Raw genomic sequence first — 15741 nt, forward strand, 5'->3', positions numbered from 1 at the left:
ATTTGAAGTAACATCAGCTAAGTGCCCATTTACAAAATGATGAATAATTTAAACATGGCAAAATATAAAGTTTGAGTTTGTGGATTGCACTGATAAGCAAAAGTTCCCCAAATCCACGTTAAATGGCTACAAAAAAGAGACTGTAAGCACTATTAGAAAGGGCACGTTTACTTTAGCCATGCTAATTGACATTATTAGGTGAAAAAAAAAGAGACTTTAGATCTCATCTTGAAAGAGGTTTCCTGGTGATTTTCTTTGTTGTCCTCTTGATAAACATAACATTCTTGCATTTATTACTTATTCAAATTAAAACTCCTTTCCTTACAGACACCTGTATTTAATTTCTTTGATTTTATTTATTTATTTTTTTTCCAGAAGAGAACTAACCAGCATTTGTTCAGCAAATGTAACACTGCAAAGCAAAATAAGAACCCAAAACTAAGATAAACAAAAAAAAAAACACCTGCCACAAGTCCCTAAGAAACATCTCGGGAGAAAGGTAATCATATATGCTAATAAACTCTTGTCTCTCTTCCACACACAGGCAATCTGTTTATCTGTCAATCAGTACCAATTAAGCCTTTTGGGATTTTACTGCCCACAACTTGATCAGAACACATGCAGAGGGCAAAATTTTTAATTGAAATTTCCTTCTTCTCTATGAAAAGAAATGCCACTCTTCATGACGCTTCCTCCTTTTTGATTTCAGAATCCAGCAGTGTTCTTATGAAGTGTAATTACAGTGTAACAATTAACAGATTCTTAATACATCCATATGGTTTTTAAAGAAATCTCACACTCCCTGTCATTAGTTAGTTAACTGTAAGCCTCTGCACGCTGCAACCTTTACATTCTGTAATAGGGTTTACCTACCTGACTGACGGAGCTCAGGTCCCATAGTAAATAAGCAGGATTAAGCGTTAATTCTTTTCCATCTATAGTCATGTTCTTCTTTGCTTGTTTGCTCAGTTCATGGAAACCCTTGGGGTTATTCAGTTGCAAAAGAGCCACACTGGCTTCTGAATAGAGCTGCAACTACAAGTAGAGAAAATAATTTTTGGCATGTACCCACAGCAGCACTATTCCTTGGCCAACTCAACCTTTCTGTTCTATCTTTCTTGCTGGCTTTACCAATAAAAATGACTAGTAAACATTGTTTTTAGAGTAGTGCAATTTTGTGAGAACACAAAAAGGGGTATAGCAAAACGGGAAATAAAAACCATTTAAAGATACACAACGCTTCTAGATGCAAAGCCTTCGCTTTCCAAAACAAATATTTCCCTTAACACAATAATCCAGCAACAGTAAGCCTGTGTTAGAAACATTTTTAAGTAAGTCTCCTCCATCGCCTCCTACCTCCAGCAACAAAATCTGAGTATATCCACAATTCTGTTACAAGGCTGAAAGAATTCATACGTTGCCCCTTTTAATCAGCCACTACTTTTCTGATGAAATTAAGGCCATCAATTCATCTTTGCTGTCAGAAGCGTGAAATATTCAGAATGGCTTTGAGATCAACATACAGTTCAGAAATCTGAGATACAAAGGGCTCCAGAACTAATCCATGCGGGTCTCTGAGTCCTTAATGCTGGTTGCCAATATGCTGTTAAGGTCATTTCTTAGTTGGAGACCGTTTGATCTGTTTGCTGTTTTTATCTCTTGCCACCAGTAATTCTGGATATCAGATTTCATAATGCACAGGATAAGTAGAAGCTTGCAGTAGATGCCCCATCTAATAGTATTATAACTTACAAATTGCAGGGCAGTGAAACATTTCTGTTAAAATATAGCATAGCCCAATAAAATACTGTGTTTACCATATGCAGGAATGTGAGAATATGCTGTGCTTGAAATACAGCTGCACTTTCATACTCCGAATGCTTGCATTCAACAACACTCAGATTGAGAATAAATGCAGTTAACCATTATCAGTATTTATTAGATGCAAGGCTTAATTTTTGTACTTCCATGCAGCATAAGACTAATAAGCAGGTCTGTCAGATTTTTACAGTTGGATGCTATCTATAAAAGCAATAACATCTTAAACACTGATAGGCCAGAAGACAGCAAAAGAACAAAAAATCTTTTTGCCCCATAATTTCCTTAAGGATTTTTTTTCCCCTTTATTTAATTCAACTACTTCTGCTCATTTTAAAGCACCACTTGTCCCAGAGTCAGCACCCCTTCCCTTAGCAAGACCAGCTGTCTCACTTGTGACATTTTAAAGCTGTTGATGCTTTGAGTCATATGCTATTTGAGATCTTTCGATCTGACTTATGAAGCCAGCCATTAGAAAAATCTGATAAATCTCAGACCTTCCAGGGAATCATCTGAATCTATGGGTGGAAAAGGTGGCTTCAATAGTTCAGTGGCTGGGGTATAGTTACAAACTGCAACTAGCAACCCCATAAAATATCTAAATACTACAGATTGCCAAACTACCCTTAGTGGTTATGTGCTTTATTTAGGAATACAACAGTGTCACACAGTTCCTGTCACCTAAAATATACATAAAACAAACCAAAAACATTACTACTCTAGAAGTACTTAAGTTTAGTTTCTGTTTAACTTGTTCCCACAAGATTTATTGCAGAAACTTTCCCTTTGCTCCCAACTAATACAGTATTTAAGCTCAAGCTTTTTAAAATTAACAGTCTAAGCACAAACAAGTAGAAGAAAAGCATGCACTACTGATTAGCTCAAGAGCTTGTTACAGTTTTTACACCAATAGCTTTTCTTTTCAGAATAAAAAAAGTATTTTCATAAGCAGTGTTATGAATAAATTTAGATTCCAATGAGGTCTCCTTATGACACAACTTACCACACCTCTGAAATCCTGCAAGCTTTGATCAGAACTTTCTGTTGCTGCTACATTTAAAATAGCATTCTCCCCTGCAGATTTTCTGAAGTCACATACCTATTGCCCTCCTCTCAGTTACCCATTTTCTTGAAATATGATATTCTAGAGACTGCCTTCGTCCTGATCAAACTGGTCAGACAAACCAGTGATGTTGTGAAAGCAGAACAGGAACAAGCAAGCAGGTAGTTGCCAAGAGTCAGAGTGATCCAGCAAGTTTCGGCTTCCAGCAGCAACAGCTGAGAAGACACCCAGCAGGCTGGCACATCAACCACCACCCATGGAAAACAGCATTTTCCACATCAGGTAACTTCAAATGCAAGTTCTCCTTCAGAGCTGACATCTTTGGCACTGCTAAGTCTAGACTAGCAAGCAAGATGGATAGGAAGATGCTCCTTTTTTTCACACTCCCATATGGATACTAGGAAAGGCCACATGCCCACATAGCAAGGAGATGTGAGGCTGGGGTGGGAAAGACTTGTGTCAAAGAAGTAAAAAAGTTCTTGTGAGGATAAAATACTGAGGTCACTGTACACTTTTCAAGCTTTCAAGCTTCCTTTTTGAAGTAACACAGTAGGAGAATCTTCTCCGGAGAATCAAAACCAACACAGTGCCTTAAGGCTCCCCTCTGAGAACACACAGCAACAACTCCTGATGCCAACTGTCTACTCATTCAATAGGAGCATGCAGCAGGAATCCCAGAACTCCATTCTCAGGGCATCCAGAAACATCCAGTTTCACAGTGCCTACTGGCTCCTATGTAGATTTTCTTTCATCAATAAGATAAGGGCAGTAAAAGATAACTGTGCACCTTGGTTTCTAACACAACTTGTCCACATACGTGTGTGTGAAAGAAGAATCAGAATTTCACAAAGGAAGGAAACCTGCAAGCCTTCAACTGTATCTGTAGCAATCAGGATACTGAATCTTCAGAGAAAGTCACCTTTGTACAAAAAGAAATACATTATATATCTTAGGGGAAAAAGGCATGATGGCCTCAAAAACAAAACCCTTCAAAGCTTCTCCTATCAAACTTCATATCACTACCAGCTCCCTGGTTCTTGGATCACGAGGTTCTATTTTAGGCTGAACAAATAACAGTTTTGTTTAGAAATGTAGGTAAGGAGTAGGGGAAAGGAAGAGTAAAGAACGTTTTTTTTTTTTACCAGTTCCTCTTCAGCACGTTTAAGTTCAATTAACATCCCTCCAGCCTCCAAACAAATACAGCTTAGCAGCAAACACATAATCAGAGTAACATCACCACCTAGTGGTTTACTAATGCACTATTAAGAAAGCACAGGAAATAATAGAAAGCCAAACATTCCCAACCACACTTGTTAAAACATAGGCAATACAAAGAAACAAATGCGACCAGAAGATATAATGCTGTTAACCACCCAAAAGGAATGAAGCTTCCACATTACTACACTGCAACACAGGCCGTTAAATACAAAATTTCAGGAGACAGTAACACACACAATACACCTCAAAACCTCCTCTTGATGAGCACAAATGCTTCTCTCAGAGAACCACCGTAGCTTTCTAGAGCAAAAGAAACATGTGGTCCAGAGGTAAGAGCAATTCCAGAAGGAGAACTGAATCTTAGAACATGAGTCTATACAAACAAACTATACATACATTACATTTCATATGCAAAGCTTTAGACAGAACTATAAAAAAGAAAAAGAAGAGCAGCATTTACACCAACTGAATAACAGTTTGAAAACGTGATTAGAGAAATAATCAAAACTAGTAGAATTAGAAAGTGTCTTGAGGAGAGATGGATTAAAAAAAAAAACAAAACAACAGGTATTTAAATATTGGGGAAAAAAAGCCAACAAAAAAAAAGAATGCTTCAGCAGCAAAAATATTAGCATGAGCCAGATATTACAGGTCAAATGAGAAAGTGGTAGAATATCAAGGACAGAAGGATACCTAATGGTCTAAGGAAGACACAGAATAGCTACTCTGAGAAAGAAACTCAGAGGGTACTATGGATAAAACCAGTCAGAATTATTTTGGAGATAGAATGTAATTCCAGATGCTGCTTGAGAAGGGCAAGAGCTCCTTAGAGCAAACATCATCTAAGATTGTGCTCCAGTATATTTCCAGATGTGGAAGCAGACATTTAATTTCCACCAAATTATCACTGAACTGAGGCAGTATTATTTCAGATACCAATTTGGCAATTAATGAAGATGTTACAGAAGAGCTGCTCCTAGAAAATAACCCCAGGTAAAGAAAACATAAGTTAACTGCTCTGAAATTAAAACAGAAGGAAAAGTAAAGGGGCATCTTGTTACTAAATTTCTTGATTGCTAAGGGGCAAATTAAAAAAATGAAAAGAGCTGATAATTTATGTCAAATGTATTCTGAACAAGTCAGCTTCATTAAATCAAATGTGTAACAACTACCAGAAACCTCTAACCTATGCTAAAAGGATGAACTTGCACTCAAAGTTCTTCAGATACTGTAGATACAAGCAGATTTTCAGTCTTTGATCGCAAGTGTGATGTGCAATTTGTCTGCATGATCACAAAATCACAGAATTGTAGGGGTTGGAAGGGACCTCCAGAGATCATTGAGTCCAACCCCCCTGCCAAAGCAGGCTCCCTACACCACGTCACACAGGTAGGCGTCCAGGCGGGTCTCGAATATCTCCAGAGAAGGAGACTCCACCACCCCCCTGGGCAGCCTGTTCCAGTGCTCCATCACCCTCACTGTAAAGAAGTTCTTCTGCACATTCATGTGGAGCTTCCTATGCTCCAGTTTTATCCCATTACCCCTAGTCCTGTCCCCACACACTACTGAAAAGAGACCAGCCTCACCCACTATGGCTCCCACACCTCAGGTATTTATAAACCTGGATCAAGTCCCCTCTCAGACCCCTCTTCTCAAGGCTAAACAGACCCAGTACCCTAAGTCTCTCCTCATAGGGGAGATGCTCCAGGCCCTTCACCATCTTAGTGGCCCTCCACTGGACTCTTTCCAAAAGATCCCTGTCTTTTTTGTACTGGGGAGCCCAGAACTGGACACAATATTCCTGATGAGGCCTCACCAAGGCAGAGTAGAGGGGGAGGATCACCTCCTTTGACCTGCTGGACACGCTCTTTTTAATACACCCCAGTATGCCATTGGCCTTTTTGGCTACAAGGGCACACTGCTGGCTCATGGTCAATCTGTTGTCCACCAGGATGCCCAGGTCCTTCTCTGCAGAGCTCCTCTCCAGCAGGTCTTCCCCCAGCCTGTACTGGTGCATGCAATTATTTCTACCCAAGTAGAAGACTATACACTTGCTTTTGTTAAACCTCATCTGATTTCTTACTGCCCAGCTCTCCAGCCTGTCCAGGTCTCGCTGAATGGCAGCACAGCCTGGTGATTTTGGTCTGCAAACTGCTATTATTGATTTATCATTTCTGTTGTCTACAAACAAGCAGGGACAGAACTCCATAGGAAATGAGAATCTGGTGGCAGCAGTTTTCAAGGAATAACTGTTATATCAGCCAAAAGATGCTTCAACTTGCTTTTAAGTGCAGAATAGCACTTTGGCACAGGGATTTCCAGTTACCGTGACTGCTATCAAAATGAGGTCAGCAGCTAGAAAAAGATATTTTCAAGCAAAATTATACTGTTTTAAAACTTTGAATTCAAATGTGTCTATACACATTTAACTTCCAGGATACTGTTTAAGTAAAAAATATATATATTTTGTTTTCAAAGCAATTTGAGCTGTGAACATTTTTCAGTATAGCTCTATTAGAAGTGAGAATCAAATACTATCCACTCCCTCAATAAATTTAGGTTCAAATTCTTCAGACTTCTATAAGTCAGGAAGCATTCAAACAACGTTCCTCATGCAAGCCTGAAATAAAAAATCTAGCATCTCAGACAGCAAAACTGAAGTAGCACCGTCTGCTGGATAACATCTGATCTCCCTGCAGGAAACACCATTAGTTTAAAGCGATGTAAAAATATACATACTGATAGTATATAAAAAACAATCATAGATTGGTGGACTGACCTCATGAAAACCCACTGCAATCTAATCAATGTAGCTACTAAGAAAGATGAAGGATGTTGCTATCACAGCAGAGCACATCTACCATCACTCACCCAAACAGCAACAGGTCATTTTATGAGTAGCAGTAATATAAAGCAGGAGAAGGAGGTAATGGATGTTATGTAGAAAAACTGGCAAAATTGTTTTCAGTGAGTATATTACAGCACACAAGCCTGTGGCCTTGTGTTAGCTATGTACTTGCCACTGCCTAAAAGTTGTGGTGACGCTCCATTTAAAATGCTGTAATCATGTTGAAGATGTGATTAGGGCACTTTGGTTAGGTTAGGCTGTGGTTGGACTTGATGATCTTCAAGGTCTTTTCCAACCTGTGTAATTCTATGATTCTATGAAGACAGACAAGTTCACAGTGGAAGCATCACAAAAAAGGGCTGTCAGAAGTTTGAGAGAAATGGAGAGCCAATATTGTGGGAAGAACACTGCCTAATTAACCCAGTGAAACAAAAAATGCCAGGAGAAAGTCATACCTTAACTCTACAAACACCCAGAAGATATAAACAAAATCAAAAGAGAAGAGCTATTTATGCTTTAAAAGTTAATTAAGTGCTATTAATATTAAGCTACTTAAGAGTGATAGGAAGAGAGGTAAAAAAGTTTACTTAATTTTATTCCAAACTACTGTCAGTAAGATTCCAAACCAATCTGCTAATAGGAGCCAAGCAAGAAATTCAGCCTGTGTTCATCTTGAGTGTGACCAGCCCATTAAACCAGTTACACTTTATTAAGTTGAGCACAATACATGATCTGATAACCTAACCTGCTAAAGAGAAACAAGGAAAGCAAGTCATGCTCTTTCAAGCACCAACAAGTCACACAGTGAATTATCACATCCTGCAAGTAGACATCAGACAAATGAAGACAGACTTTTTGTATGGACTGACATCCCAATTCTCTACACACTTTTAATTCCCTCCACATCACCCTTAGCCCCTTTCATACTACCAACATCCCTGAGTTCCCCTTACAGAATACTTGACTTGGTTAACTGGTGGCAGACCAGCTATTCTTCACCTTCTTAAGCTCTTACTTCAGAAACAGAGCTCAGTGTCATCTCTCCAATGCCTAAGTCAATGATTTTCACAGAGTTCTGCAGCTTTTTAACTGTCTGGTAATCCAGGTTTAAACCAAAAGGTGTGCAAATGTCAGGAGAGAATGGAAGACACAAAACCTTAGTGAGTTGCCATCTTTTGCTGCCTTGCAGATGGGTAAGCTGATGTATAACTGGCTTAGGACTATACAGAGTACTTGGCAGAGATGAATAAGCCATACAGCTGTGAAAAATTTAATTGCTTTAACTATTAAGATAACTCTTCCAAAAGCAAAGAAGGGAAAAAAGAAAAAAAAAAAAAAAAGCTAAGAAACCACACAAAATTCTGACACACTAAACAATCCTCTGATTCAGTGCACTACAGCTAGGCAATAGCCTATAGCACATGGCCAAGAGAAACTGACAAACACAGCATTTTATTTTATTTCTACTTATTGCAGGCTAACAAATCTAAAGCCTAATAACTTACAGTCACAGAATGGATAATTGGCATTTTGAAGGCAACTGATTTGCTGTTTAGTACTCTTCACAATTCAAGAAGAGTCTCTCACACACACAAAAAAGATTACTATCAGAGATAGGACTACATCACCTGCAACCGTTCTCTTGCTAGATAGGCAAAATCTGTATATGAAGCATTCAAAATAAACAAACAAAAACAATACAAATAAGTTACTCTTTACTCCAAATCCTTACCAGTTTTACTTTAGAAGCCAGGCTCTCTGGTAGTTTTGTTCGCAGCTGATTTGTTTCTTTGAATGTAGCTGGAAATCCACTAAGGAAGGCCAAGTCGTGCATTAACACCAGACCTGGAACTTCTTTGTCTGTAGTCTAAAAACAAGAATATACGGTACAATGGCAGCCCTTTTTCTTAACATCTACAGTAATTTGCAGCATTTGTTAACCCTTCAGCAGCTGGCAGATTTAGTAGCATACAGTTTGTCATTTAACTTAAACTGCAAAATTGAAATAGGGGTAATTTTAAAACATCTTTCACTTCTTAATATGTGTGAGTTATGGAGAAATAATGGCACAGAAATACTTTCTAAAAACACATTAAGTTTAAGAAAGGAATTAACAGCTTTTGAAGGTACATACCAAGTAACCTCTCCATACCATATGCTTGCTATTGTCTTTCAACATTCCAGAATGGGCAGCTTCAGCTAGAACAAATAAAACGTATTGGCAATCAAAAACTGAAAGTCACTTTTGCTCTATACTGCAGTAACTGAAATATATTTTTGCAAATTGAAAACTGTTGACTGGTTAAGGAGTGAAGATTTGTCTTTATACCTGGCAAGTAATTCTTGGTGATAAAACAAATACTAGTAATGTTTGGGCAAGTGGGTGGTAGTGGGTTGGGCACTACATCTTTAAGTAAGAGGCCTGTGCCTGTTATATGACCCTACTTACGTGTGTTGAACATACAGATAATTTTAAGGTGTGCAATTGTTTAAGGGCAGATCTGTTGTGCAATATTCAGTCTCCATACCACAGCAATTAAAAAAATATTTCAAAATCTAATCCTCAGTCTTGTGAGATTATCAGTGCGACACAGATTTTCAGATATCAGGTTTGTTTTTGCAACAGTACTTTAAAGCACGGAACTGTTTAATCTTTCATAATCAATTGTATGGTAGGTAAGAGGCACTATCTCTGATGTCATCATTTAGAGGAACAGGCTGAGGGGAGAGACTAGATGACTTGCTAAAGTCAAAAAAAATATTAGCTGTAGAGTCAGTAATGGAAGAAAACTGAAGTAAAAATTCTGGAAAAATCATCTGGAATCTGAGAAACAGAGTCTTACCATCTTTAGGGTTATCAAAAACAATTACTGTCACATTGGTAGAAGGATTTTTTGGTTTTGCTACAAAGAACATATTGTTAGCAGCTTGTAAAGTAGGATGAACAGACAGGAGGTCTTTCAGCGTGATGTTGGTCAGCAGTGCAGGATCCAGAACAAGCATTGGCACTTTAACACAGTGTGTCAACAAACACTCCAGTTGCTTCTCACTACAGAAAAATAACAAAGCCATATTTAATACCAATATAAAATTTACAGCAGATCAATATCAGGTGCAACAAAAGCTGGTTTGGTAAAATCTGATCCATTATTTCCTAATGTCTGTTGGGGGAAGGAGAGAACAATTAAAGAGTATGCTTATTTTGCAGAAGACATACATCCTACTGTTACAGCTTACTGCATCCCCATAACTCATTCTCCCATCCTTTACCCCCTCCCCTGTTTCCTCACTCATATTTTTATTTTCCAATTAGCTTTTAATTAATTTATTTATTTTTTTAAGATAACGAAGATTCTTCAGATTTCAAAATTTACTGAGATTTGATGCAGAGAAGACCTAATAAAGACCTCTCAACAGCTAAACAGCCAAGCCAAATAGAGAACGAGACAGAGCAGGCCCTGCTGCTTCCTGGCAGCACACAGACTCAAGAGCCTTGGCCCCTAACAAACAATTACTCACAGTGCCATGTACACAAATGGCAGGTGAAGATATGGTTGAAAAAAAAAAAACAAAAACAAAAAAACTTAATATTATTCAACTGTAAAACTCCAAGTTTTAAAAAATCCACCCTCAGAATATGAACTATGTTTTTTTCAATTTACACACAATACAAAAAATAAAATAAAAATATAATAAAAATCTTACCTCTTCTTTGTTGGTTCTGTTGCATTCTTTCCAAGGATTTCCCTATTACGAAATTAAAACAACTCCTTTCAATAACACCAATTTGACCGTAAAGAATTTAATCTAATTTCAGAGCTCTAATTGAGTCAGGGACATGTTGTGAAAGCACAGATATCCCAGCCATAAAAGTGCCAAGGCCTGGCCTGTGGCCTACTTAAAGAGAGCGCAAGCTGACATGTACTTCCTCACTGCTCACCCATGTTCAGCAGAACTTGAACAAACTGGGAGCTGCAGCAGACAGACTCTGCCAACAAAATTTTTAGGGATTATTACTAGATTATTTCATTAAACTGCTGTGAATAAGAATGACAACAATAATAAACCAGGCTGAAGTGAACAATTTACTAAGTTTAACTCTGCAATACTAAATATATACTCATTAACAGAGATTCACAGACTCTCTTCCTTTCTCTTCTACAGTCATCTTGATTTCAAGAAATAACTTCTTCTAACTGTGCTCACCAATTCAATAATACTTGGGGGCGTGGGGGAGAACCACCAACATTACATAAAAGGGAAACCATCTGCCCCTTTAGATGCTGAAGCTGACACTGACTTGAACCTTACCCTTGAGTTTGATATGAACTCTCCAAATTATTGTTATGGAGGAACACAACCTGTGTTTTTCTCTTGGTAAAATGGGAAATAAAGCAGCTCTTTGTCCATTAGCCAAAAGGACAAATGTTTGCAACATAAATGCGAAATCTCTTCAGAGCAGAGACTCTGTCTACCTTTAAGATGTTTAAACAATGCATTTCACAGTGAAAGTAGCAAAACAGAGACCTAGAACTTCGCTTGCGAAAGATAACTGCAAGTCATAACGTGCCAAAAACCATGCTTGTTAATTTCAGATTAGTCTGAATTAAAATATTATGCTCAATCTTCAAAATATGTCCTTGTTCTTTCATTTAATATTTTTTCTGGTTCAAACAGAACACATTACCACAGAGTTGTCTATGAAGAACTAAACCAATGGTTACAAAGTAATGCAAGATGCCTGTCTTTGTTAAGCACAAAGCCATGTATTGTTTGAAGCCCTTAGATCAGTAGTTTCACGGGCCGGAGTTGCACAATCTCTAACACTCTGAATGCAGCATCACATCTTCCTTATTGCCTTAATTAGAAGGTTGAAAAGTATGTTGCTAATGTCAATGAATGATTTTCCTCAGCTTCTGTGTTTGGGAGACCATAAATCAAATGTGAAGGAGCCAAATATGCTCAAATATATTTTTATTAAGCCCAGTACAAGCAAAAATGTAATGTATAGATTTATGATTGCTTTATTACTTGCAAGCAGTTACAAGAGTCAGTACAAAATGGCCTGTACACAAAGCACAGTTTTCTGAAGAGCATTTTACAAATCCAAGATAAAATGGCCTTAATTACTTTAAATTATTATGCTCTGTATTCTAAGCAGCTTCCTGATTAGGTGCTGCTTCGCAGCTAAATGTAGAACTGAAACAAGATGTTGAGAATAATCAAAACAGAAAAAAACTTGTTTGAGCAACATGGGAAAAAAGAAAGAGGGCTACTACATCAGATTGCTGTTTTCAGTAGGAGCGAAAAAAACATGTATGATTATTACCTCATTATTTTCTGTTCTTCCTCCATCTGTTCTCTGACCTGTTGCAGTTCTTTGATCAGTTCAACATCTGTGCCATTCACCCAGGTGTATACCACATCAATTGGCATGGGTAAACAAAGCCTACATAATTCAAATGAAAGCTACATGAGCTGTTTAATATTACATTACAAGCATCTGTGGCATCCTACAATAGCAGTTGCTGTCAAACAACAAAATTACTTGGTGTCTGAGCTGCAAACCAGACAAAGAAAGAAAGCTTTCCTTTAGCTATATATATCACCCCTCAATTATAAACAAGCCTTTGGCAAAACAGCTCAGTTAAAATCTAAAAAGGATACAGAGCAGGCATAACAATTCAGTAACTAAAGAAATCTGAAATCCATGCTCCAGATTTCAATGACACATTAACCTATAACCCAACTCCCGACAGCGCATTAAATATTTCTCAAGCCAGTACCGGAGTCATTAAGGCACATCCTTAATACACCAGCTGCTAAAATTAGACAGGACAGCATGAAGACTTAAATCATTTGTGGTGTCAGGTAATTTCCCAGAGGCAGGACCTCAGAAGGACCAGGTTTCTATCTCAGAATACGTTTTAGATCTCCTGCTTGGGATTTTACCAGCTAGCAACCTAAGCAGGCTATACAACTTCAGACACCAGAAACAGCAATCAAATCTATGCCTGACACAATTTAATACTGTGGAACTGTAGCTGACTGCTAACAGTTGTCCCAGCATACTTAATGCAGATGCAGCAAAGAAAGGTTTGTGAGTACCTTTCTTCGGTTTGTTGATGGTTATCTCCCCTCTGAGGCCCAGACCTTTGTTTTTGCAGGTGCCTCAGGCTGCTGCCAGGCACAAACCCTTCTGTCCCACACAACAGGTGGCAGCCCCAGCTGTAAGTTCAGAAGCTCCAGTGTCAGGCTATTCACTAATACCTTCTAAACTTCAGCAAAATGCAACAATCCAGTCTCTTGCCAAGCATATTAAGTTGTACATCATAAGTTTACATCCTCAGAAGTTAATCTCTCTCTCTCTTTCTCTCACTCTGATGTCTTTGTTTCCATGAAATATACAGGATAAGTGAAAACCTAGCTAGGAGAAAAGCAGCATTCAGACTGCAAGCATTAACCAAGTGTTCCAATGCTGAGATCCACAGGACCAAGCAATGAAGTACCCAAGGAAAGGTGTTCCTTCCCCACTTAACTCACCCTTCAGACTACACACAAAGAGAGACACAGTGAGCATCCCTTTCACCTTCCCTCTGACTCACAAGCTCAGTGAGGGAAGCTTTAGGTCAGATAAAAGGAAAAAATCTTTTACAGTGAGGGTGGTGAGGAACAGGTTGCCCAGAGATGTGGTTAATGCCGTGTACCTGGAGACTTTCAAGGCAAAGCTGGATCAGGCAACCTGACCTAGCCGGGGTGTCCCTGTTCATTGCAGGGGAGCTGGACTAGATGGCCTTCAGAGGTCCCTTCCAACTCTAAGGCTTCTGTGATACCTAAAGGATGCTGAAGGGTCATTCTGAAGATAATCTGAATGTCTAGCAAGAGGAAATAGAGCACCCTCTGGTTCATTAACAGGCACAGCTCAGTATACATTTTGTGACAGAAGCAGAAATTCAATGGCAGGAGCTCCTTCAGCTTTTCTGCATATGTTGTGATCAATTAAACAACTGGCTTGGCAATGCCTTGACTTCTACAGCTAGGAAGAGCATTTCAGGTGGAAGCACCTGACCGAAGTCAGCTGATTTCAAAAGTGCACAACCCTCAGTCTTCTGGGCAAAGTGCAGAGTTTATTTAAGCAGGCTTCACTTAAGAACATAAAACGTGGAAAAGACTGAACTCCAACTTGTTCTACAGTATGAGGCAAATTTAGCACTATTTGCACACCTGTGAAGCCTTTCCCATCTTATCATCTGCTGATCACGTTTCTGTACAATAGCAAATATAACTATGTAATTCTCTACACTCAATTTGTAGCAATGAATAACAGCTCTAAATTAACCCTCGTGTGGCAAGCTCGTTCTTTATTAGCAATGGCTATAGAGATAACGAAAAAAAAGCTACCAAAGCAAGTGATTTGCTTGCAGATCCATTAGCTTATTTGTTTACAATTTATCTGAATGCTTAAAAAAATTCCTAATGCATTTTGAAATGAAATCAACATACATTTTTGGGAAAAGTAGTGGCTATCAAACATAACAATAAAAAACACGCACAATTAATTAACACTGATCCCAGTTAGAATCAGTAACAGGGGAATTAATTCATCTTCTTGGTCTTAGTCAAAGCTTTCTGATTTATTTCAATGCCTATTAAAAAAAAAAAAAAGCATTGAGACTTTGAGAATTTTTATCTTTTTCAGGTACTCCTTTACACTTTTCCTTTCCAAAAAAAGTCCCTACTTCTACACACAAATCCAAAAAGCACGACTAGATCTGAAGATGAAACCAGCTGTCATCATTCAGAGCTGTCATCTCTTGCAGTAGGAATGGGAGACTCGCTGTGTGCTGTCTGCAGGTCTGTGCACCTGCCAGGAGGCATTTTCCATCCCGGTGATGTTTGCATATGTAGGAAAGCCATGCTTGCAGCAGAGATTAGAGCCAGAAGACAAAGCTTCATTGTCTCAGAGTTCACAGTTGCTGAAAGAGTAGAGCAGCCTCTGGATCCCTCCCAGGCTACCTCAAACCTTTCTTAAAAGAGAGTCAGCACAAGTATAACCCAACCTCGCCCTTAAGCTCTCCGCTATAAGCTTTCACTATAAGTCAGTGCTAACTAAGGAGTGCTTTACACAATGAAAATGAAATATGGCAATACACCCTAGAGATGGAAGTTAACTATTTCTACACCATTACAGTACTATCTTATTAAAACACTGTATCATTTAGCACAAAGGCAGCATTTTAGTACAGACAGGAACAATCACACTTGCACTTCAACTCTGCAGAAAGATGCATATACGAAGCTAAGGATCTGTATGAGCTGTATCACTGCCTTCATCTGTCTTTCCTTGGAAATCAGGGGAGGGAAATCAGATGAGCTTATAGAAGTGAGTAGTATTCACAAATATAATGTAACAATTATCCTGCACTCACCCACCCACGCATGACAAACTGATCTGATCATTTCTGCTGTCCCGTGATTCAACAAACCTCAGTGCTGATTAAACATCTGCTTTCAGGGCTTTTTCCATCAATGCTTCAAGATTCAGATGACAACTCGTTAGTAGCTTCTTCCACCTACCAATTCAGTCCACTGACTTCCTGAGCAACAGATCCCATGACTGCTCAGACACAAACTCAGAAACCACAAGAAGCCACACAGCAGTTTAGCAAAACTGAAGCAAATGACCCGTCTGACTTGGCTTCCAATTTGCTGTGGGTGACTTCAATATGCTCAGCGTTAAAATGCTGCTTCTTGTTAGCTTTGTGACTTTTCTACTAAATAGTAGCCCTTCTTT

General features: G+C 38.6%; 1 protein-coding gene across 3 annotated transcripts in view; it reads right to left on the minus strand.

The window, feature by feature from the left end:
• The window catches only part of GNPTAB (N-acetylglucosamine-1-phosphate transferase subunits alpha and beta), a 44073-nt gene that overhangs the window by 16401 nt on the left and 11931 nt on the right, over window positions 1–15741 (minus strand). For all 3 annotated transcript variants that reach the window (XM_015867453.2, XM_015867448.2, XM_015867438.2), the window contains 6 exons: window positions 12277–12396; window positions 10653–10694; window positions 9791–9996; window positions 9082–9146; window positions 8680–8814; window positions 874–1035 (listed from right to left, as the gene is read on the minus strand). In XM_015867453.2, coding sequence (XP_015722939.1) covers window positions 874–1035; window positions 8680–8814; window positions 9082–9146; window positions 9791–9996; window positions 10653–10694; window positions 12277–12396 — 730 coding nt within the window. The remainder of the gene's footprint in view (window positions 1–873; window positions 1036–8679; window positions 8815–9081; window positions 9147–9790; window positions 9997–10652; window positions 10695–12276; window positions 12397–15741) is intronic.

This window comes from Coturnix japonica, chromosome 1, assembly GCF_001577835.2.
Source record: "Coturnix japonica isolate 7356 chromosome 1, Coturnix japonica 2.1, whole genome shotgun sequence".
In the NCBI taxonomy this organism is placed as follows: domain Eukaryota; kingdom Metazoa; phylum Chordata; class Aves; order Galliformes; family Phasianidae; genus Coturnix; species Coturnix japonica.